The sequence below is a fragment of the Thamnophis elegans genome, chromosome Z, assembly GCF_009769535.1.
Source record: "Thamnophis elegans isolate rThaEle1 chromosome Z, rThaEle1.pri, whole genome shotgun sequence".
NCBI classification, from domain to species: domain Eukaryota; kingdom Metazoa; phylum Chordata; class Lepidosauria; order Squamata; family Colubridae; genus Thamnophis; species Thamnophis elegans.
In genome coordinates this window covers 5,027-28,589 of record NC_045558.1, presented here as the reverse complement: position 1 = coordinate 28,589, position 23,563 = coordinate 5,027, and the positions used below count along the sequence as shown (strand labels likewise).

The following is a 23,563-nucleotide window of genomic DNA, read 5'->3' as shown; positions in this document are numbered from 1 at the left end:
TTGACCGGGGAGAACTATGGGAGTTTCCCAACAGGCATGATCTACGGGCTCAATTACCCCCTGCTCTATAAGCTTATCAAGTTCCGCGCCTACCTTTGCTCTCAATGCGAAGGGGACCCTACGTGCCTTCAGCCTGATGGGCGCGACCTGGGGATCGAGGCAAAGGGAAATGGGGGTGCCCTTATAACAGCCCAATTTCCCATCGAACACATCTGCGAACTCATCTAAAACGCTGTCTACGGTACGGGGAACTACCCTGTGCACCCCCTCTATAGTGAGGCCCAAGGCGGAAAACCAATCCAACCCAAGGAGAGCGGGCAGGTCATTCCTGACAATTAAAACTGGAAGTTTCCCCTTAAAATCTCCGTATTCCACCCGAATGTGGAATATTCCTGCCGTGGGAATCCCATTTCCCTGGTAGTCTAAGAGGGAGACCCCGACGGGGCGCAATTTACTCTGGGGAACCCTAGGGCAAAGGCGGGAAAACAGGGCCCAAGATAAAAGGGAACGGGAAGACCCAGAGTCCACCTCCATTCGGCAAAGCTGACCTTCTAGTCGGACGGCGGTGCTAATTTTGCGATCGCCGGCGGGAACGTGGGACGCCTGGTAAACCACGCAGTCGGCGCTAGGGAGCTGGTAGGTAGAATGGCAGTCCTCAGCTCGCCTCGCAGGACGTGGTTATTGGCGGCGTTGCAGTGCCTGGCGTTGGTCGCTGGGCTGCATAAACGATGGGGCTGGCACAAGAGCCCGGCAGACCCTGGCGAGGTGTCCTTCTCCTCGGCAGCGACGGCAGACAGCGGAACGGAACGGGCAGGATGCGCGGCTGTGGCGGCCGCCGCATCCGCGGCAAGGTGCGTTTGGGACTGGCTGAGCGGGCGTCGGTGGTTGCTGGTGTGGTCTCCGCTTCGGCTGCGTCCTCATTTGCCTGACGGTTTCCTCCTCCTCATCTTCCGTAGGAGAGAGGTCGTCGACGAGGTTGGTCTGGGTGGGAGGCCCCGCAGCAGTTTGCGCGGGGGATTTCAGCTGGAGGCGTTCGATGTCGGCCGTGGATTGTTCGGAGAGCTCTGCTGCTCGTGCGGTCTCCACGGCTTGCACCAAGGTAATTTTATGATTCCGGAGCATACGGCTGCGCAATTGCACATCGCGGACCCCGCATACAAACTGCTCCACGAGGTTCTCCTCCAGGTCTGCAAAATCGCACTGGGCGGCCACTGTGCGCAAAGCCTCTAAGAACTGGCTGATGGATTCGTTGGGCTTTTGCACCCGGCGGCGGAAGGTGAAACGGCGTGCGATCAGAGAAGGTGAGGGAGCGTAATGATCCCTCAACCTGGACATCAGCTCATCCCACCCAAGTTTGTAAGCTGGCCTCGGGGCGGCCAGAGCTCTCGCAGAGGCGAACATGGAAGGCTCGCAGCAGGACAAGAAAAAACTGCACTTCTCTTCGTCGGTCTGTGCCCGGTTCTTCGATGCAATTAAATAGCACTCGAAACGCTCCATGAAGCCATCCCATGATTCTCCGGCAGATCCGAACGGCGCAAAAGGAGGAAGCGCTGATGCCATTGTGGTACAAAACAGAAGGGGGGAAAAAGAGGACGGGAAAATTCGCTGCCGGGGTTCTCAGCCTAAAGAGCGTGTCCGTGCTGGTTCAGACGCGGTGGCAAGCTGGCTTGTTCTTCTCCGTGGTCGCGGGGATCTGATCCCACCTTCGTCGCCAGTTTTGCATCTTGGAGCGAGGAAAGAGGACGCGACAAGAGGATAAACTAAGCAGCAATCTTTATTCAACAGAGTAACTACGATTCGACGTGGCGTGGTTCGCGCCAAACATTTATACCTCCGAGTTTAAGCAGGGAGCCAATGGGGCGTCGAGTAACTCGACCAATCAGGCGAGGATTGAAACGGCTCCGCCCAAGAACCAGCCAGAAAGAGAGACCTCAGTTTCCGCGCTAGTATTCAACAATTTTCATTTTATTTGTCTTGTATGCCGCCCACTCCCGGAGGACTCTGGGTGGCTCACAATAGACAAGGGAAAGGGGATAAATAGAGAAAGACAACACTTTAAAAAAGACGCAACATTCACAATTTCCGTGGGGCTGGATGTTTCACAAGCCCACCCACCCCTCCCGGCCTGCTGGAGCAGTGGCTTTGCGGAAGGCCAGGAGGGTAGTAAGGGTCCAGATCTCCACAAGGAGGTCACTCCTGAGGGCTGGAGCTGCAACAGAGAAGGCTCTTCCCCGGGGAGTCGCCAGCCGACATTGGCTGGCTGATGGAATCCGGAGGAGACCTAACCTGTGAGATCTGATCGGTCTGAGGGAGGTAATCGGCAGGAGGCGGTCTCTCAGGTACCCAGGTCCGATGCCATGTAGGGCTTTATAGGTAGCGACCAGCACCTTGAAGCGGATTCGGAGACTAATAGGTAGCCAATGCAGCTCGTGGAGGATAGGTGTGACGTGGGTGTACCTAGGTGCACCCACAATCGCTCGCGTGGCTGCATTCTGGACTAACTGAAGTCTTCGAACACTCTTCAAGGGCAGCCCCATGTAGAGCGCGTTACAGTAGTCCAGTCTTGAGGTCACAAGGGCGTGAGTGACTGTCTGAAGGGCCTCCCGGTCCAGGTAGGGTCGCAATTGGTGCACCAGGTGAACCTGGGCAAAGGTCCCCCTGGTCACAGCCGACAAATGGTGTTCTAAAGTCAGCTGGGGATCCAGGAGGACTCCCAAATTGCGGACCCTCTCTGAGGGGCGTATAATTTCACCCCTCAGCCTGAGAGATGGAACAGTTGGCCAATCCTTGGGAGGGAACATCAGAAGCCACTCGGTCTTGTCTGGATTGAGTGCCAACTTGTTTGCTCCCATCCAGACCCTAACAGCCTCCAGGCACTGGCACATCACTTCTACTGCTTCGCTGAGTTGGCACGGGGCGGACAGATACAGCTGCGTATCATCCGCGTATTGGTGGTACTTAAATCCGTGCCAGCGTAGGATCTCACCCAGTGGCTTCATGTAGATGTTAAATAGGAGGGGGGACAGGACCGAACCCTGCGGCACCCCATAGTTGAGGGGCCTTGGGGTCGACCTCTGTCCTCCGACCAACACCGACTGCGACCTGCCCGAGAGGTAGGAGGAGAACCACCGGAGAACGGTGCCTCCCACCCCCACCTCTCGCAACCGTCGCAGAAGGATACCATGGTCGATGGTATCGAAGGCCGCTGAGAGGTCAAGGAGCACAAGGATACATAATTTGCAACTGCCCCCATTTCCTTCCTTTCGTCCGGCCCGTTTCGCTAACCTGGCAAAATCATTTCTTTGTCTCCTAGGTATTGGTCATCTTGCCTAATTCTGCCTGACCAGTCAGTCGGACAAGCGTTCTCACCCACCAAACCCAGAAACCGAAATAATGATCCCGGTGGATCCCCTCGTGATCCCCTCTCCACTCTGATTCAGAACCACTGAGGAAAATCTCTTTGGTCCATTGGTTTTTTTTAACCAAGCTCCAGAGAGCCACTTTGGAGCAGAGATTAAACCAACAAGCCAGAGTCCAGGAGGCTGCGAGTTCTCGTCCGGCCTTAAGCCAGTCGATCCTCTCAGCCCTAGGAAGGAGACAAGGGCAACAGGGCAGGAAGCATCCAGGGCTAGTCAACCTTTTTATACCCACCGCCCACTTTTGTATCTCGGTTAGTAGTAAAATTTTCTAACCGCCCACCGGTTCCACAGTCATGGTGATTTATAAAGTAGGGAAGTCAATTAAATTAAAAAAAGGAAAGGGCTTCAGTATCAGACAAAACCCTTTTACCTCCCACCATGAAAGCTGGAACGCCCACAAGTGGGCGGTAGGGACCAGGTTGACTTCCACTGACCTGGACCCTCGCCAACAGGCAGAAGCCGGAGGAAGGTGGGGGGGGTACATCTGAAAGAGGACAAAAGCGCTTTCTGGACTCTCCCCCCCCCCTTCTTCTCACTTTTCAAGCAGCCCATGAAAAGCTGGGTTTTATGGCAGCCATGACACCGTGTGACCGCCTAATTCTGCCACGTAACTAGGAAAGTTACTTAATCCAAAAAAAAAACAAAAAAACCAAGGCCTGTTCCATTACTCTCCCCCTGAACCGCTTAGACCCGGGGTCTTCAACCTGTGGGCTGCAGCCCACTACCATGGCCACGAGGCCACATGAGCATCGTCACAGACTTTTGCGGTCTCACGACTGGGGCCATGAGTGCCCGCAACAACAGTCGTGTATGTGGGGCCATGAGCGTCCCCGACCACAGCCACAGGGGGCACCATCAATGCCCCCCTAAATTCATCTTCCTTTTCTGGGTCAGCATTCCTGGCCAGTTCATTGTGGTGCCACTGAAGTAAGGAGGGGGGGGGCAGGAGAAAGAAAAGAGGGGGTGGCTCTGCTTTCAACTTCAAAATTCACGGCCCAGATGCCGCATCCCTCCTGCTCCTCACCACCCACCAACCACTGCCCCACGTCTCCTGGGCAAAGCAAGGAGGGCCAGGGCCCCCAAAGTGGCTCCTTGGGCCACAAGGGGCCTTTGGGGGCCAGGCAGGAGGCAGCACAGCCATCTGTTCTCCAAGGAGCAGGCGCTTTTCTGCCAGATGAGCAGACGCCCGGCTGAGTCTCACTCTCGGCTGGGTATTTTCCCACCAGGGCTAGACAGAAATATTCCGGGGGGGGGGGCACCTGGGAATCCCCAAAGACAAGCAGAAGCGCTTTAAGGGAGGGCCCCCAGAAGGCCGTGGGGCGACAGAGGCCACAAGATCCTGTGGCCAACACCAGGATGGCGGTGTGTCTCCTCGGCAGCTGCACCCACTAGCAAAGGAGGGGGGAGAGGGCACCCGATCTGGGGAGAAACCCAGAGGGAAGGGGAGGTCATATTGGCAGGTCTGGCGTTGCCCTCTGGCCCGCTCCGGGCACACCCTCACCCATTCGTTAGAAAATTGATATTGCCGCCTATTTGCACACGGGTGACTCAAGGCGGCTTACAGGGCTTTATAAAAAGAGAAAATGAATTAAAGAAAGTAATCAATCCATGGAATGGGGTCCATCCCGCTCTGGGGTCCCCATGCCCTCCCACAGCTTGGGGTGGCAGTTTCCGTGGGGGCGGGAGGAGCAACCCCCAGCCCCACAGCAACCTTCACTGGGATGAGTGAGGCCAACGGGGCTCCTCGGGAACAAGGGCCCCAAGGGAAGCATGTGGTCTGTTCTCTCGACGGCCTCCCTCCTCCTCCTCCCCATCATTCTGACAGCTTGAAGGACGTGGCCCAGGAAGAGAGAAAGGGAGGCCGAAGGGACCAAGGAGCCCTGGGAAGCCACTTATTCCCAGCTGAGGGGCTTGAGGCAGAAGCCCCCATCCTCAAAAAGGGAGGAAGACCCGGCAGACCAAGGGGCACCATCTATGCCGGGCGAGCTCCCCTCGGGGATAGCACCGTTTGGGCGGGCGTGACAATGATGGGACTTTGCTCCGAAGGGGATGGGACTCAAGGGGGAAATGTTTGAAATGTTTATTGCATTTGTATGCCGCCCTATCCCGAGAGACTCAGGGCGGCTAAGGGGGTGGAGAAGAGCCGGCCTGGCAGGGGCACCTGTGAAGGGATCCCACTGTCACTGCTGACCGCAAGCTGAACAGCTGAAGACGTCCAAAGACGACCAGGGTGCCTGAACTGCAGCCCCGGGACCAATCCTGGGAAGCGCACCCTCCTCCTTGTCGGCCCCTGGCCAGGCCCCCATCGGGAGAACCGGGATGCCGCGGATTTAAAAATGACGGCAGCAAAGGAAGGTTAAAAGGCGGCTAGCAAGATGGTGGGCTGGGAGCCAAAGGCAAGGAGGGGCGGCGGAAGAACCGGAGGCGAATTAAGCTCCACAAATGAAGGACTGTCTTCCTTCAGTCAGAATCAGAATCGGAATCCAGCTGGAAGGACCTCAGAGGGCTTCTAGTCCAGCCCCGTTGAAGGAGACCCTCCACCATTCCAGGCAAGTGGCTGTCCAGCCTCTTCTTCAAAAGCCCCAGTAACGGAGCACCCACAACCTCTGGTGGCAAGCAGTTCCACTGGTTCTTTATCCTCCCTGTCAGGACGTTTCTCCTTCATTCCAGGTTGCTCCTCTCCCAGATGAGTTTCCATCCGTTGCTCCTCGTCCTGCCTTCTGGTGCTTTGGGGGGGAGTCGACCCCCTCAAATACTGGAAGGCTGCTATCCTGTCCCCCCTCCCCCCCCAGTCCTTCTGTTCCTTTCTCACCCGAAGGGTTTACGGGGACCAGTTTCAGGTGAGGCATTGGGGCCAGACAGCCAGAGTGGGGAACCAGGGGAGCCTGTGGGCCCCCATACAACGAAGGAGCCACGCTATTTTTCCCCCTCCAAGGTGGCGGTGCGCTTAGACGCTGCGGCTTCGAGCTCCTGGTGCCACAGTAGAGTGAGGCAAAAACTAGTCTACTAGGCCCCAGGGAGTCACTAAAGATTGGATCTTCTAGTCAACTAGGGATTTCCAGCGACTTCCAGCAGTCTCCTAATATACCGAGGGACACAGTGAGACTGCCAGGCTCCCCATGGATCGTTGTTGGGCCTAGGAGGAGGCGGCGAAGAGAGCGGAAGCAGAAGCAGGGATGCAGGGCTGGTTACGGAAGCAGCCTCAGAGACCAGCATTACCGAGCATCTTCCTTAACCAGCTCTAGGTCCCTTGACCACAAAACGGATGAACTAGAGCTGCTACGGATGGCAGCGAATGAGCTCATTCGCGGCTGCTGTGTGACGATCATCACAGAGACCGGGCTTCATCCACTTGTACCGGATGCGTCAGTGGAGCTAACTAACCGCACCGCACACAGCTTTGACAGAAACAGCCAACTCTGGTAAAAGCAAAGGTGGAGGACTCTGCATTTACACACATAATAACTGGTGTACTAGCGGTAGAATTGCTTGTACTCGCTGTTCTGCAGATGTGGAATTCTTAACTATCGTTTGTCGGCCATTTTATTCACCTAGAGAGATTTCTGTTGTAGTTATCGCGGCTGTCTATATTCCACCTGATGCAAATGTTAGCGCAGCACTTTCTAAGTTACTCGATGCCATCGAGAGGCAGCAGCAAACTCACCCTGAGGGCGCTTTTATCGTGGCTGGGGATTTTAATCAAGCCAGTCTGAAGTCTGTTCTACTTCTAAGTTTGTGCAGTGTGTGCAGAGGTAAGAATACTCTATAGACCAGAGGTCCCCAAACTCAGCAACTTTTAAGACTTGTGGACTTCAACTCCCAGAATTCTCCAGCCAGTCTTAAAGTTGCCAAGTTTGGGGAGCTTTGCTCTAGACCAGAGGTGCTCAGACTTAAGACAGGCACATAGAGCAATCCCACCCTCCCGTCTGGGTACGTCCGACCACATCTCTCTGCTACTGTGCTCAAAGTATATCCCCCCCCCCTTAGGAAAAGGATATGGCCAGTCTGTTGTTGTTTTTTTTGCATAAAAAGTTTTTATTTTCCATTTTCATAGCATATAGTCAATATCATGTTGTATTATTAAGTAGTTACATCAATTCATCTTACCCTCAACTACCAAAGAAGAAAAAAGAAAAACCCAGTTATTGGCTCTTCTGCTCTCCATACACCATATTTATACCTTATCCGACACTTTCTTCCCCCTCTCTCCTCCCCCTCTCTTCCTCCTTTCTTCCCTCCATCCTTTTCTACTCTACTTCCCCTTCCTTTCTCCTTCTCCTCTCTCCCCTTACCACTCCTCCTTATACACCTCATCTACCCCCCCTCACCCTCTCTCCTGTCCCTCTCTTCCTATCTTTCTTCTCTCCTCTGCTTCCCACTCTTCCTCTCATTCACTTGGTGTGTTTCAGCTTCTGAGCAAACTCCCTTTTGTGTTGATGGTATTTATAATTCCATTTCAATATACATAAAAAAGAAAATATAGCAGTATACATGTACAATCATTCAGTACCCCTCCTCCAACTTAGTAAACTCCACTCCCTCCCCCTCTCCCCCACAACCTTCCCCCACCCTGACTTCCCAGAACCAATACAAGGTATAAATCTTTAACAAAAACAGTTTAAAATATACTTAAAGAAAGTAGAAAGTTAATAACATCTTTGAATTGAGCTTAGCTCCTCCTTGCTAGGCTAACTATAAACAATTTGTATCATTTCTGATCTTAATCATAAGCTATCTGAAATTTCCTAGACCCACATTTATTTTGAATATAGTCAATCCATTTTTCCCAGTCTCGTTTATATCTCTCGTTTGAATTATCCTTGAGATATGCAAATATTTTAGCCATCTCTGCTAAGAATGTCCATTCTTGGATAGTAGACAAATCTTCCTTCTTCCAGTATTGCGCCACCAACAATCTAGCTGCAGTTATCAAATGCAAAGTCAAGTTAATCTCTACTGCTGTACAGTCAGTAATTATACATAACAAAAACTAGGTGGGGGGTAAACCTTATCCTTTTATTTTTTGGAGAATATTTAGCATAATCCATCATATTTTGGCCAGAATACCTTAACCTTTTTATAAGTCTACCATGTCATTTAATTTATATTGATGTTTTTTCCCAACCCACAGTAAGGCATTCCTTAGAATATGGCTTTTAATATTCTTATCCACCTTTTTATTATATAGCAAATAAGCAACCATATACCAAATCATAACCTTCAATATTGAGTATTCTATCCTCTGTTAAATTGATCCAATCGCTTAACATTCCATATTAGAGAGTTAGTTACCACCATTAGCCCCCTGAAACTTTTTAAGAGCCATCTGAACATCTTGGAATTTAACCTTTGGCCTAGCTCCTCCCACTGCTTCTGATGTAACCCCTGTATGCTCCTGAACGGTTCCTGTTCCATTCGTCTAGTAACCACACGGTCTTGTCTTTGTTCTTTAGCTTCTTGTACCTCTGAGATAACAAGTTGTTCCCCCCTTGTTAATACTTGAGTGGTTTGCTTTCCATCATATCCTTCTTGTTCTCTTTGTCTAGATCTAGAGGAAGGGGGGTGTCCACCCTTCAGTACGTTGGTGTAGAAATCTTGTGCCTTCCATACTGTATTGAGGCAATGTCTTTTTCCAAGGTAGCTAAATGCAATGCCGGCTGGTGCATCCCATCTAAACTGTATCTGGTGATTTTTAAGCTCTTCAACTAAAAAGGCAAAGTCTTTCCTAGATCTCAGCATTTTAGGTGGTATCTCCTTCAGGACAGTCACCTCCCAACCCCCGATTTGAAGCTTATTTTTGTAGGATTCCTGTAATATCGTGTTTCTCACATCTCTAGTGGCGAAGTAGACCACTATATCTCTTGGTAATTGTTTTTGTTTTGCCAGCGAGGAATTAACGCGGTAAACCTTTTCGATTTGCCAATCAAGATTCCCTCCTGACCTTCCCGCCATCGGGTCGAAGGCTTCAGAGAGAGTCTCTTGTTTATTTTCAGGGAGGCCCCTTATCCTTAAAGCAAATTCCATTTGCCTATACTGTAGCATTATGATTTCATTTTCTGCATCGCTAACGTTTTGCTGGACCGCCTCCATCTTCATTACCAAGTTCGTGTTAGAGTCACTAAGATATTCTAACTTTTCTTCAAGGCCATATGCATAACCAGCTAGCGAATTCAGAGCCATCAGAAAGTCCCCTCTAATCATTTGGTTACATGTCATAAGTTCTTCAGACATCTGTTTGTTAGAAGCAGCTATCTCTTCCTTAAGTTTTGCTTCCATCGTAACAGCATGATTTTTTAATGCATCGATTAATTCCTTCTGCAGAATTTCCCTTGTCAGGGGGTCCCCTGCAGAAGTAGAAGGGAGTAATGATTGTATTTTAGCAGAAGGCGCTAGTGAATTTCCGGCACCTTTCGATGCAGGGGGGGGAGGGGGGAATTTTGCTTAGAAGCCATCTCAAGTTTAATCTTCTTTAGTCAATTAAAAAGTCCAAGCAGTCCAATTATGCAGTAATTGCTATTTGGTTTGATAATAAATCACTTCTTAGTAATACATCACTTTTAGGCTTCGCAAAAATTCTATCCGAGTCACGCCCCTCCTATACAGCTCGGCGGCATTTTTCATAGAACTTTCAGCAAGTAATTAGCAGAAGGAATTATTTGCATATGGAGCTAAGGATTTATACATACAATTAGATGTTCACCAATATTGGTTGAGCTCAGCTTGAAGACCACAATAAATCATTTATGCTGAGGATGAGCGAAAACCTTAGTTCTGCAACAAAAGGCAGAATGAATCCCGCTCGGAGCTGCCATGCTGCAGCCAGTGCCTTCCCCCTTCCTCCCAGCGTTTAGGCTGAAAGGGCTAGTTGGAGAGCTTCCGATGCATAGCTTCTTGCCTCTCTCTTCTAAGCCCAAAGAGAGGGTAAATAAACTGCCAAACAGCTTGATAGATTGCTGTTTAGACAGATTAACGATGCCAAGATTCCAGAGCTGTTAAAGATAACAACCCTCTGTCAGCTCCGCCCACCGGAAGTCCTGGATACGGCTAGTCTTGAAAACTGTCAAAATCTGGCCGGAGGGAGCACTCTGCCAGTTGCAGGGCTGCTTTGAGACTACCGAGTGGAGGATATTTGAACATTTGGAGCTGCAAGAATTCACTGACACTGTACCCTCATACATTAGAACATGCACAGACAATGTAACAGTGAATAAGCGCATCAGAGTTTACAGTAATTGTAAACCCTGGGTGTCAGCAGATGCACAATCACTTCTGAGAGCCCGAAACTCCACCTTCGAGGCAGGAAACGAAGACAAATGCAATGAAGCCAGGGCAAACGTGAGAAGAGGCATTAAGGCGGCTAAACAGAAATATAAGCAAAAGGTAGAGAAGTATCTGGAAGATAATAACTCAAGACAGGCGTGGCAGGGGCTACAACACCTAACCAACTATAAGGGCAATACGAAAAAAATAGCCACTGCTGATGCCCGGCTAGTAGTAGTACGTATTGCACTGAGCCAACTTGAGAAATCTGGGAATTATGTCAGAATGCTTTTTATAGACTGTAGCTCGGCCTTTAACACCATCTTACCAGGAATTCTCATTGAAAAGTTAATTGACCTGAATTTCCCTCCCCTCACTTGTGAATGGATCGAAGGCTTCCTGACAGATCATCCACAAACACTAAGGGTTGAGTCCTTTACATCTTCCACGCTGAAGCTCAGCACAGGCTCCCCTCAAGGCTGTGTGCTCAGCCCCTACCTGTACTCGCTGTATACATATGACTGCATATCCTCCGATCCATCCAACATCATAATAAAGTTTGCAGAACACAACAGTGCTGGGTCTCATAACTGGAGGGGACGAATCAGCATACAGGGAAGAAGTCCGGAAGGTCTCCGCATGGTGCTCAAGGAACAACTTACATCTACATACTAGTAAGACAAAGGAGATGGTGCTAGATTTCCGGAAGCACAGAGAGGAACCTGCCCCACTGTATATCGAGGGGGGCTGTGTGGAGAGGGTTTCCTCTTTTAAATTCTTGGGAGTGCTTATTAGTCAAGATCTCACCTGGAAAAACAACACGTCTCTGGTGATTGGAAAGGCCCAACAGAGACTTCATTTCCTTAAGAGTCCTGCGCAAAAATCAGGTGGAACAATGGCTGATGACCTCTTTCTATCGGTCCACCATAGAAAGTGTCCTCACATATTGCGTTACAGTATGCTATGCTGGTTTAACAGCTGCAGACAGGAAGGCCCTACAGAGAGTGATCAATTCGGAACAAGAAACCATTGGTTGCCCTCTGACACCACTGGGTGACATCGCCAGATCTCGCTGCTTTAGCAGAGTAAGGAAGATGCTCAGAGATGATTCACACCCTGGTCAGTGTCCCTTCCCACTTCTACCATCAAGCAGAAGACATCAAAGTATAGCCAGCCGAACAAAGAGGTTTAAAGATAGTTTCTATCCTTGGGCTGTGAGACTTTTAAATACCACCACAATCACTCCATGCAGACGCTAGTTTCTTTTTCCTTTTTCTTTCTTTTTTCGCTTCTGCTAGAATTTTGCACCAGTGAAGCTAAAACCAATTTCCTTGCATTTAGGTACAATGACAATAAGGATTGTACTTCTACTATTCACCTGCGGATGGGAAGCCCGCCCCACGTGGGACCACCTTCAGCAGAGAGACCCAGCCAAGGGGGGAGGAGGGCCCGCTGGGCGGAGGGGATCCGGAGGCCCCCACCGGACCGGGAGGCGAGGAGGGGGAGAGAAGGAGGGGCTGTGGTGGGGCTGACTCTCACCCACGGGGAACGCAGGGGGGGGGGCGGCACATTGGGAGACCTTATGCACCCCCCGCCCCACATACACACGCACGCAGAGAGACACAAACACTTTGCACCCGCTTTCCCCAAGTTCGGGAGAAGCGCTTGGCGGGTTTTGCCAGCCGGAGCAGCCCGGGAGGAAGGAGGGGCGCCCCCCCCCCGCTCCCCCCTGCAAGAGAGCCCCGGCAGGGAAGCTCCGAGGGGAGGGGAGGGAGGAGCCGGGGATGCTCGGAGGGACTCCAGGAGGGGCGGCGGGGGCGGCGGGGGCGTCTTCGGGGCAGGGCTGCGGGGGGGGGGAATCCCCGGGACGCCCCTAGGAGGCGCGCAGCAGCCCGCGTCGCCCCGCCTCCCTTCCCGATGCCGGACTCTATTTCCCGGCCTGCTCCGGGGCCTCCTCTCGTTCCCTCCTTCGTTCTCGCGAGAGCGGCGCTCTTCTCTCCCGGCCGGCCTCGGGGGCCCCGGCGCGGATGACGTGGCGCGCGAGGATTGGGCGGCGTGTCGGAGTGGGCGGGGCGGGCGCACGCGGCCGCAGCTGTGCCGCGGAGGGAGGGCAGGCCGGAAGCCGGATCGGAGGGAACAGCCGAAGCCGCCGCCGCCGCGATGCCGTCCGACCTGGCCAAGAAGAAGGCGGCCAAGAAGAAGGAGGCGGCCCGCAGGAAGGACGCCGGCAAGGCCAGGCCCAGGCCCGGCAGGGGGCCCGACGAGGAGGACGAGGGAGGAGGAGGAGGAGGAGGGGGGGGGGAGGCCAACGGGCGCCCGGAAGAGCCCGGTAGGAAGGGGGGAGGGGAGGGGCGGGAGGGGGGAGGGAGAGAAAGGGGGAGGGGGAGACGGAAGGGGGGAGAGAAGGGGGGAGGAGGGCAGAGAGAGAAGTGGGGGGAGGGAGAGATAGAAGGGGGCATAGAGGAGGGCAGAGAAAGGGGGAGGGGAAGAGGGGGAAAGAAAGGGGGGGGAGGGAGAGAAAGGGGGTGCAGAGAGGAGAGGAGGGGGAGAGAAAGGGGGAGGAGGGCAGAGAGAGAAGTGGGGGGGAGGGAGAGATAGAAGGGGGCATAGAGGAGGGCAGAGAAAGGGGGAGGGGGGAGAGAAAGGGGCAGAGAAGGGGGGAGGAGGGGGAGATAGAAGGGGGCAGAGGGGAGAGAAAGGGGGGGGCAGAGAGGAGAGGAGGGGGGAGGAAGGAGAGAGAGAAGGGGCAGGGAGGGGAAGAGGGGGAAAGAAAGGGGGAGGGGGGAGAGAAAGGGGGGTGCAGAGAGGAGAGGAGGGGGAGAGAAAGGGGGAGGAGGGCAGAGAGAGAAGTGGGGGGAGGGAGAGATAGAAGGGGGCATAGAGGAGGGCAGAGAAAGGGGGAGGGGGGAGAGGAGGGGCAGAGAAGGGGGGAGGAGGGGGAGATAGAAGGGGGCAGAGGGGAGAGAAAGGGGGGTGCAGAGAGGAGAGGAGGGGGAGATAGAAAGAGGGGAGGAAGGAGAGAGAGGAGGGAGGGAGGGGCAATGGGGTCCTGAGCTGTGGCTTCTCTCCCCCCACCCCCCTCGGGCAGAGCTAGACGAGGCTTCGCGAGCGCTGGAGGCCTTTGAGCTGAAGAAGGCGGCCGCCCGGGCAGTGACGGGAGCCCTGGCCTCGCACCCCAACAGCACCGATGTCCACGTGATCAGCCTCTCCCTCACCTTCCATGGCCAGGAGCTGCTTAGCGACACCCGGCTCGAGCTCAACTCTGGCCGCCGTTACGGCCTCATCGGCCTCAATGGCACCGGTGAGACTCCCCAGCCGCGAAGCCAGGAAGGGGGGTGGGGCCGGGGCTGCCACCGCCACGGCGCCACTTTCTCTCTCTCTCTCTCTCTCTCTCTCTGCCCGCAGGCAAGTCCATGCTGCTGTCGGCCATCGGGAAGCGGGAGGTGCCGATCCCGGAGCACATCGACATCTACCACCTGACGCGGGAGATGCCGCCCAGCCAGAAGACGCCGCTGCAGTGCGTGATGGAGGTGGACACTGAGCGGGCCATGCTGGAGCGGGAGGCCGAGCGCCTGGCCCACGAGGACGGTGAGGCTCCGGGGTTCGGTCGATGGGCTCTTTGGAGGGGCCGGAGCCCCCTGGCTCACAGTGCCCCTCCTCCCCCCCCCTCCTCCTCTCCCCACAGCCGAATGCGAGAAGCTGATGGAGCTGTACGAGCGATTGGAGGAGCTGGACGCCGACAAGGCGGAGGCACGAGCCTCCCGAATCCTGCACGGCCTGGGCTTCACCCCCGCCATGCAGAGGAAGAGCCTGAAGGACTTCAGCGGTGGCTGGCGGATGCGGGTGGCGCTCGCCAGGTGGGTTTGGTGCCCCTCCCCACTCGGGGAACCCCCGGCCGGCCTTCGTCCCCCTCTCTTCCGCTTCCCTGACGGGACTTTCTCCGCAGGGCCCTCTTCATCCGGCCCTTCATGCTGCTGCTGGACGAGCCCACCAACCACCTCGACCTGGACGCCTGCGTCTGGCTGGAGGAGGAGCTGAAAACGTGAGTTGGGGGATCAAGGGGGGGGGGATTTGCCGTCTTGGAGGGGGGGTCCTTTGGCCGGGGCGGTGGTAACATCCGGCCTTCCTGTTGCAGGTTCAAGCGCATCCTCGTCCTGATCTCGCATTCCCAGGACTTCCTGAACGGTGTCTGCACCAACATCATCCACCTGCACAACCGCAAACTCAAGAACTACACGGTAAGCGGGGGCGGGGGACCCGTACCTGAGCGGCTCTTCCTGAAAGGGCGGGGAGGAGGGGCCCGTTTCCGCTGGCGGGACCCCCAAGGCCTCTTCCTCCCTGCAGGGCAACTACGATCAGTACGTGAAGACCCGGGTGGAATTGGAGGAGAACCAGATGAAGCGCTTCCACTGGGAGCAAGATCAGATCGCCCACATGAAGGTAACCGGCCCGGCTCCTTCTCGGGCGCAGGAGCTTTGGGGTTCGTCCCGGCTGTGCCCAGGTGGCCTCCGAAGCATCAAAGGAACTTTTGCCTCCCTGTAGAATTACATCGCCCGCTTTGGGCACGGCAGTGCCAAGCTAGCCCGTCAGGCTCAGAGCAAAGAGAAGACGCTCCAAAAGATGATGGCCTCCGGGCTGACCGAGCGCGTCATCAACGACAAGGTGAGGGCTAGCGGTCGGGATGGGACCCCGAACGGCCCCGGGTGCGAAAGGAAAGACGTGCCAAGATGGCCACGCTCCTCCTCCTGTCTCCCCAGACGCTCTCCTTCTACTTCCCCTCCTGTGGGAAGATCCCGCCTCCCGTCATCATGGTGCAGAATGTGAGCTTCCGCTACAGCAAAGACGGGGTGAGTAGGTGGGTGGGAGGGAGGGAGGGAGGGAGGAGAAGACGGGGGGAGGGAAGACGGGATGGTCAGCCTCTGTTGCTTGCCTCCCTCCAGCACTGGATCTACAACAACCTGGAATTCGGCATTGACCTGGACACGCGGGTGGCTCTGGTGGGGCCCAATGGGGCCGGGAAATCCACACTGCTGAAGCTGCTCACCGGAGAGGTAATTACTACACACACACACACACACACACACACACACACACAGAGCCCACACACTCGTCTGTGGTGGGTCTGATGGGTGTCCGAGCTCTGCCTTTCCTCAGCCGCCTCTTCCTTTGCAGCTGCTCCCGACGGACGGCATGATCCGGAAGCACTCGCACGTCAAGATAGGCCGCTACCACCAGGTGGAGTTGTGGGGGGATTCCTCCTGGGAGGCCCTTCTGGACTTGCAGGGCGTTGTGGGCCCTGGTTAGCCGGGCCTGGTGCTGTAGAGACACCCCCCAGGAAAGGCCTTCCAGAGGTGGAGGGAGGGAGGGGAGCCTCTCATTCTAACGGGACCGTCCCCCACTGCCCACCCCAGCACCTGCAAGAGCAGCTGGACCTGGACCTGTCTCCACTGGAGTACATGCTGAGGTGTTACCCCGAGATCAAGGAGAAGGAGGAGATGCGCAAGATCATCGGCCGCTACGGGCTGACCGGGAAGCAGCAGGTATGTGTTGTGTGTTTGTGGGGGGGTTCCTCCGCTCTGCCTAGCGAGGGGGTTGGGGGGTGCCAGGCGGGATCTTCCCTCAGCCCGGAGGGAGGGAAGGTGCCCCAGACGCCCCACATGGATGCCTGGCAGGTTCCCAGCCGCAGGGGATGCTACCGTCTTGGGGACAGTGGTAGCAGCCATGACAGTCTCCAAAAGGTTGGGGTTTCCTTGGTTTATTCCATGTGTTCAACCTCCCTCTCTCCCCCCGCAAGAGGCATCTGGAGGGAGGGAGGCCTCCTCCCTGCTCACACAGCCCCGGGTTCCTTCCCAGTCGCTCACCCCAGGCCTTTTCCTTTGGCCTCTCCTGCCTGGGTCTTGGGAGGGGGGCTCTGAGGGTCAGCAGGAGAGACTGGGGGGGGGGGCAGTTATGGCTGACCCCCATTGTTGGGGGCAGCTGGAGAGGACAGCAGGCCAGCGGAGCGACCCGACCGGCTACGCCCTCCTGCGGGTGGGTCAGACTTCGTTCCCTTTGGCAGGTCAGCCCCATCCGCAACCTCTCTGACGGCCAGAAGTGCCGCGTCTGCTTCGCGTGGCTGGCCTGGCAGAACCCCCACATGCTCTTCCTGGACGAGCCCACCAACCACCTGGACATCGAGACCATCGACGCCCTGGCCGACGCCATCAACGACTTCGAAGGGGGCATGATGCTGGTCAGCCACGACTTCCGCCTCATCCAGCAGGTGCGTCCCAGGGAGGGAGGGAGACACGCGGTCGGTCAGACGGACACGGGCGGAAGCACACGGGGCACAGCCACTTCTGAGTGGCCCCTGGGGCATCCTTGCCAGGCAGAGCCAGGAAGGAGACGTTTCCCCCCTTCTCCCTCTCCTCTCCCCCCTCCGCTCATGGAGTCACCCTCCCCTCTTTCCCGCAGGTGGCGCAGGAGATCTGGGTGTGTGAGAAGAAGACCATCACCAAGTGGCCTGGCGACATCCTCTCCTACAAGGAGCATCTGAAGTCCAAGATGCTGGTGGACGAAGAGCCTCAGCTCACCAAGAAGATGCAGAACGCTTGAGCAGGGCCGTGTCCCCCCCCCCGCCCCCCGGGAGGGAGTGTGGGATTGGGGGCAGCCAGCTCCTCTGCCCTGGGACACCCTGGTGCCGGCCTCCCCGGGGGAAGACGGGCAAGGCTGCCCCCGGCCTCCCCTCGGCTTCCCCCGCTGCCCGCAGCCCTGGCGGAGACTGCAAGAGCCTGGCTTCCTGCTTCGGATCCACCACTCCAGAGCCTCCGTTTCTTTTTCATAATTATTTATTAGTGTAATTGCATTCCTGCCTGAGGAGTCTCGGCCAATAAAGAGAGGGGAGCTTCACGCTTCTGCCTGCTCCTTTTGGGGAGGGGCTGGGGGAGGCGCGGGGGGGTTGGCAGTCCAGGCTCGGTCCAGCCTTCCAATGGGGTGAGTCCGTTTCCTGGGCAGTGGGATCTGTGGCTGCTTCGGATGGGGCCGCTCCCAGGAGCCTCTCTGTTTCCGTGTTGGGCCCTGTGGCTGGGGGGGGGGAAGGTGGGGGAGGTGGGAGTCTCCCTCCGTTATCAGACTCTTACCGACCCAAACGCAATGGCCGGTTCTTTCCCAGGAGTCCTAGCAGGAACATCCCCGCGTGGTCCCTGCAGCCCTCCAGACGCCCTCGAGGCCAGAGCCAGCTCTCCGCCATCGGTGGGCCCCACCCCTTTGCAAAGGCGGCCCAACTGCGCACACCCAAAGTCTTTCTGGCACGGGGCCCTTCCCTGGCGAGACTGGAGCTGGGCCTTCGGTTTTGGGCCTTTAAGCGGCCTCCATCTTCAGGGCAGCCCCAAACCGCTGGCTTCGTCCAGGCAGGGTGCCTCGCTTTGAGGCAGAATCAGAATCGAGAATGGAAGGGACCTCGGAGGCCATCTAGTCCAAGCAGGAAACTGTATACCGTTTCAGACAAGTGGCTGTCCAGCCTCTTCTCCAGAACCTCCAGGGATGGAGCCCCTACAACTTCTGGTGGCAGACAGTTCCACCGGTCAATTGTCCTCACTGTTAGCAATTTCCTCCTGAATTCCAGGTTGTTTCCCTCCTTGGTCACTTTTCAATCCATGAAAGTGGATTGAATCTTGTCTTGTGCCCTAAGGGTGAATATTTATTCCTTCCACTTTCCCCCCCCCCCCCCCCCCGGCCGCCCGTACTGTGGGCTGAGTGGGAGCCCCCTGGCCCACCAAGCAGGCTTCCCTGCCTGCCTGCCACGGGGACCAGGGGAGGGGGGGGGAAGTGTCACTTGCTAGCCCCCCCCCCTTCCCCCTGCATGTAAACCCCGTAAACCAGAGGATGTCAGTCTAGCTCAAAGGGCGGGGGAGGGGGGGGAACCAGCCGGGGGTTGTGCATCTCAAGGCCCCTGCGAACCCAGTCAATTGTGGCAAATAAAAACCCAACCCCTGTACATCTTAGCACAGGTAGTCCTCGACTTATAACATTTAGTGACCGAAGTTACAGCTGTGCTGGAAAAAAGGACCATTATTCGCACTTCTGCCCTCTGCCACATCCCCAGGGCCACACAATTTACATCCGGACGCTTGACAACAGAGTCACAGTGTTCCGGCATTGCGTGTTTCCCTTTTGCGACCTTCTGACCGGCAAAGTCAATGGAGGGGGCCAGGTTCACTTAACGACCGTGGTGCTCATTTGAACAACTGCAAGGATTCGCTTTAACAAAAGAGGTGGGGAAAGTTGTATAACGGAGCAAAATTCTCCTTAGCAACGGAATTGTGGTCGTAAAATTAATTTCATGTCCTGTAGCTTTAAATTAATTTTGAAGGAACCAGGTTAATCTCCAAAACTGAACATTTCAACAAGAGAATAATTATGGAAGCTATTGAAATAGAGAAACACCCCCACAACATGGATAAACAATATCTCCCGCCTACCAGATATCTGGAAACCAGCCCTAATCAACAAACAAGCCCTACCCACCACCCAGGCTGTTACAACACAGAACAACAACGGACGCACAGCCAGCACCAATCTACCAATCATGATGCAACCACGTGACCAATCATTCCACTTACTGAAACAACAGCAGCACTGCTTTGGTCGCACTGACCGATGATCTCTGGAGAGCCAGAGACGGGGGCCGTGCCTCCGTTCTGGTTCTCCTGGACCTCTCAGCGGCCTTCGATACCATCGACCATGGTATCCTGTTGCGGCGGTTGCGAGAGGTGGGGGTGGGAGGCACCGTTCTTCGGTGGTTCTCCTCCTACCTCGGGCAGGTCGCAGTCGGTGTTGGTTGGAGGACAGAGGTCGACCCCTAGGCCCCTTAATTATGGGGTGCCGCAGGGGTCGGTCCTGTCCCCCCTCCTGTTCAACATTTACATGAAGCCCCTGGGAGAGATCATCCGATGGCACGGGATAGGATACCGTCAATACGCAGACGATACTCAATTGTATCTGTCCGCCCCGTGCCAACTCAGTGAAGCAGTTGACGTGATGTGCCAGTGCCTGGAGGATGTGAGGGTCTGGACGGGGGTGAACAGACTGGCTCTCAATCCTGACAAGACCAAGTGGCTTGTGTTTTTTCCTCCCACAAATTGGCTAAGTATTCCATCTCTCAGGCTGGGGGGTGAAATTATACGCCCCTCAGACAGGGTGCGCAATTTGGGAGTCCTCCTGGACCCACAGCTGACTTTAGATCATCAGTTGTTGGCTGTGACCAGGGGGGCGTTTGCCCAGGTCCGCCTGGTGCACCAATTGCGTCCCTACCTGAACCGGGAGGATCTTACAACAGTCACTCATGCCCTCAAGACTGGACTACTGCAATGCGCTCTACATGGGGCAGCCATTGAAGAGTGTTTGGAGATTCCAGCTGGTCCAGAATGCAGCCGCGCGAGCGATTGTGGGTACACCCCGGTACACCCACGTTATACCTATCCTCCGCGAGCTGCACTGGCTACCTATTGGTCTCCGGATATGCTTCAGGGTGTTAGTTATTACTTATAAAGCCCAACATGGTATTGGACCTGGGTACTTGAGAGACCGCCTTCTGCCAATTACCTCCCACAGACCCATTCGATCCCACAGATTAGGCCTCCTCCGAATTCCATCTGCCGGCCAATGTCGGCTGGCAACTACTCGGAGGAGGGCCTTCTCTGTGGCTGCTCCGGCCCTTTGGAACGAGCTCCCCGTGGAGATTCGGACCCTCTCCACTCTTCAGGCCTTCCGGACGGCCGTGAAGACCTGGCTGTCCCAGCAAGCCTGGGGTTGAGTTCCCGCCCCCCACTACTCGAATTTGCTGTGTCTGTTGTGCTTTTAAATTGTTCGTATTGTCTGATTGTCTTTGTCTTACTTTTTGTAATTTCCCCTCCCTTGGCTTTGTTCAGCCAGCCTGAGTCCCTTCGGGGAATAGGGCGGCCTACAAATTGAATAAACTCCAACTCCAGACACCCCCACCAAGATTTATAGAAAGACGGCAGCTCTGACCAGGCTTTAAGCCCAAAACCCAGCCTGAAGATGGTGGGTGAGCCCTCGCCAAAACGTTGTTGCCAAGAAAATCTCGATCTTACACGGGAAAAGAATACAACAAGACCAGCATACCTACACCCGTGAAAATCTATGAATATATATGGTCTTGTTTAGTATAATAGATATAGATAATTATATCTATTATCTATCTCATCTATATCTATCTCATTATCTTTCTATCTAAAATTTATTTGCTGTCCATCTTATGGATGAAGTGACTCTTCCTTTCCTCAACCTCCATCAGCACCAGAGTGGGATCTATGAGGCGAAAGGCAGCCCCCCTCCTTGCTTTCTCTGGCAGAGGATTCTCTCCTCCCCACAAAGAGCACTTCTGGCTTTAGCAACTCCGATGGGGACGGGCAACTCAGCTGCTAAGCGCACCGGTTGCTAAGCAGACTGCGACCACTTTGGGACCCTGACCTCACTTCCCCTTCAGTTGTTAAGCAAAGCATCCCATGGACCAGGCCTCCTCCTCCTCCTCCTCCTCCTCCTCCTCCTCCTCTGCTTCCGCTTCCTCTGTTAACCCTCTTAATGCCACCCAGGGCCTCTCCATAACCAGGAAGCGCCTGGTGCCTTTCTTTCTGCTCCAGCATCAGCAGAAAGGGCCAGGTTTTCTCTCCCCACCCACCCACCCACCCACCCACATGGCTCTCATCGGATTTGATATTGTGGGAAGCCCCCCAACCTTAGAAGAATGAAATATTTTGGAAAATATTTTAAAAAGGCAGAATATTCTATTTCCCTTAAAGACAGAAAGCAGGCTCTGTTTTTCTTAGTAGCCCCCCACCCACCCAGCAGATACTTTGTGCCCATTAAGAAAGATTGGGCCAGCCTGTCTGCAGAACAAAAGGCTTCCAGCTGCAGGGAGATGGGATTAAGGACACAATAGGATGAACCCACCACCACTTGCCAGAAGACACATTGCACACACACACACACACACACTCCGGAACAGTCCAAACGTCAAAGTCACAGAAAGCTATAAAGGCCCATGATCCACTCATTCAACCGTTTCTTCAGCCTGCCTGTCTTTGTGGTTCTGCTTCGTCAATAAACCATCTTCCCTTCCAATCCAAGCCCCACAGCGTCTTTCCAGCATTTCTCTCCCAGCTTGGGGCTCAAGCAGACTGATATTTCTTCCAACCATCTGACCCTTTGGCCGCTCTTTCGTCCTGGCTATACAGGCTGACCTCCTCAGGTCTTCCAGCGCTGTGCTCTTCTCCAAATTTCCTGCCTTAGGTTGGCTCACGACCTCTCCCGCATTTTCTCTGTTTCTGTAGGTGTCCCACCAATTCCTGGAAGCTTTCCAACTGAATGAGGACTGTCAATCTAACTTCCTCTTCTCTCACCGGATATCCTTACAATTAGGCAGTATTTTGCAAGGTATTTTGGATGTTGCCACCTCTCCACAGAATAACCGAGTTGGAAGGGACCTTGGAGGCCTTCTAGTCCAACCCCTTGCTCAGGCAGGAAACCCTGGAGTCCTAGAACATTCCAGACAAATGAGTGAAGGGCTGACCAGGTTTTTCTTGAAAACCTCCAGTCATGGAGCATCCACAACGTCTTGCGGGTGGAAGCCGTTCCACTCTCAGGAAAGTCCCCCTTGCTTCTAGGTTGCCTCCCTCCTTGATAGGTTCCCTTACTTAAAGGGGGTGGGGCTGCTCCCCCCTCCCCGGACTAAACTGGAGCAACCAGGACAAACTGCAAGGGCAAAACGTCTGGCATCTGGGGCTCCCCACCCACACCTCAAACCCCTTCTCCCGTCCTCTTCCGAAACAGAAAATAAAGAAGATTAGTAGAAGTGAACCTGGACTACATTTAGACAAGCAGACAAATGAGGAGAAGGGATAGGAGGAAAAGGATGAATTGTACTTGTGGTTATAAGTCTACAGAGAATCATTAAGACTGCCCAGAATATCAGGGGGCTCCAGCTACCAGCCCTGGATGACATCTTCTTCACATCTCCATGTTTCAGGAAGCTGCATAACATTCTGACTCTTCCCATCCTGCTTACCATCTTTTTAGACCTTTTTGCCTTCTGGCAGAAGATACGGAACAATTAAAACTCGGACCACACGGCTCCCGAATAGCTTTTATCCCAGAGCTAGAATTGCACTCAACAATGAACTAAGGGGCCACCATCAGTGAGCTGTTACTCGGTCTGCTGTGTGGAGGCTTGGGGGGTTTAGGGGCAGGGGATTCTTTGGGTGGGGGGGGGGTGGGGGGAGTGTGTGGGGATTGTTATGGGTGTTGGGCCTTGTCTCTGGGGGTTATGTGAATTTCGTTGTATGTGTAAACTGTATACTATGACAATAAAGTAAAGTAGAAGTGTCAAAATATGTATGGAAATGAGAGGCGCTCTGGCTCCAATATTTTTAATGTGTATTTAATAAAAACTTTTTTTAAAAAAATCCTTCTCCCAGGTGACGCCAACCCTCTTCCCGGCCCCCAAGCAGCCGGTGAAAGAGCCAAAGGGACGTGGGATGGGGCGAGGGAGGGGGGCGCTGAGCCATCCCGAACCGGTGTGGAGAGAGCGGAGACGTCTCGCTCCAGGCCGCCGGCCTTCCCTGCCAGGCAACCTGCGTGCTTGAAGCCAGTCTTGCTGGGTCTGCAGCCCACTCCCCACTCGGTGCAGGGGAGGTCTCGCGTGCTAGGTACCCCACCCGCGCCCATTGAGATTTTCGCGCGTGGACTCGCTGCCCTGCAAGGTAGGCCACGCCTGTCGCCCTCCGGGTTCGCCCGTCTCTATGGGAACGGGAGGGGGTGGGGGACAATGCTGGTGGGCGGGGCCTGCGAAGCGCGGGGCTCGGGGCGCGGATCCAGGCGGGCTAATC

General features: G+C 54.8%; 1 protein-coding gene across 1 annotated transcript; it reads left to right on the top strand.

The window, feature by feature from the left end:
- The first annotated feature begins 12,766 nt into the window (after positions 1-12,766).
- ABCF2 (ATP binding cassette subfamily F member 2) lies at positions 12,767-17,567 on the top strand. Its single transcript, XM_032238051.1, has 14 exons — positions 12,767-13,008; positions 13,768-13,980; positions 14,085-14,267; positions 14,365-14,536; positions 14,626-14,721; positions 14,815-14,917; positions 15,024-15,119; positions 15,222-15,341; positions 15,437-15,526; positions 15,620-15,730; positions 15,852-15,914; positions 16,091-16,219; positions 16,738-16,941; positions 17,133-17,567. The coding sequence occupies exons 1-14, from the start codon at positions 12,840-12,842 to the stop codon at positions 17,271-17,273; spliced, it is 1,890 nt and encodes a 629-aa protein (XP_032093942.1). The 5' UTR covers positions 12,767-12,839; the 3' UTR covers positions 17,274-17,567.
- Positions 17,568-23,563: the final 5,996 nt, after the last annotated feature.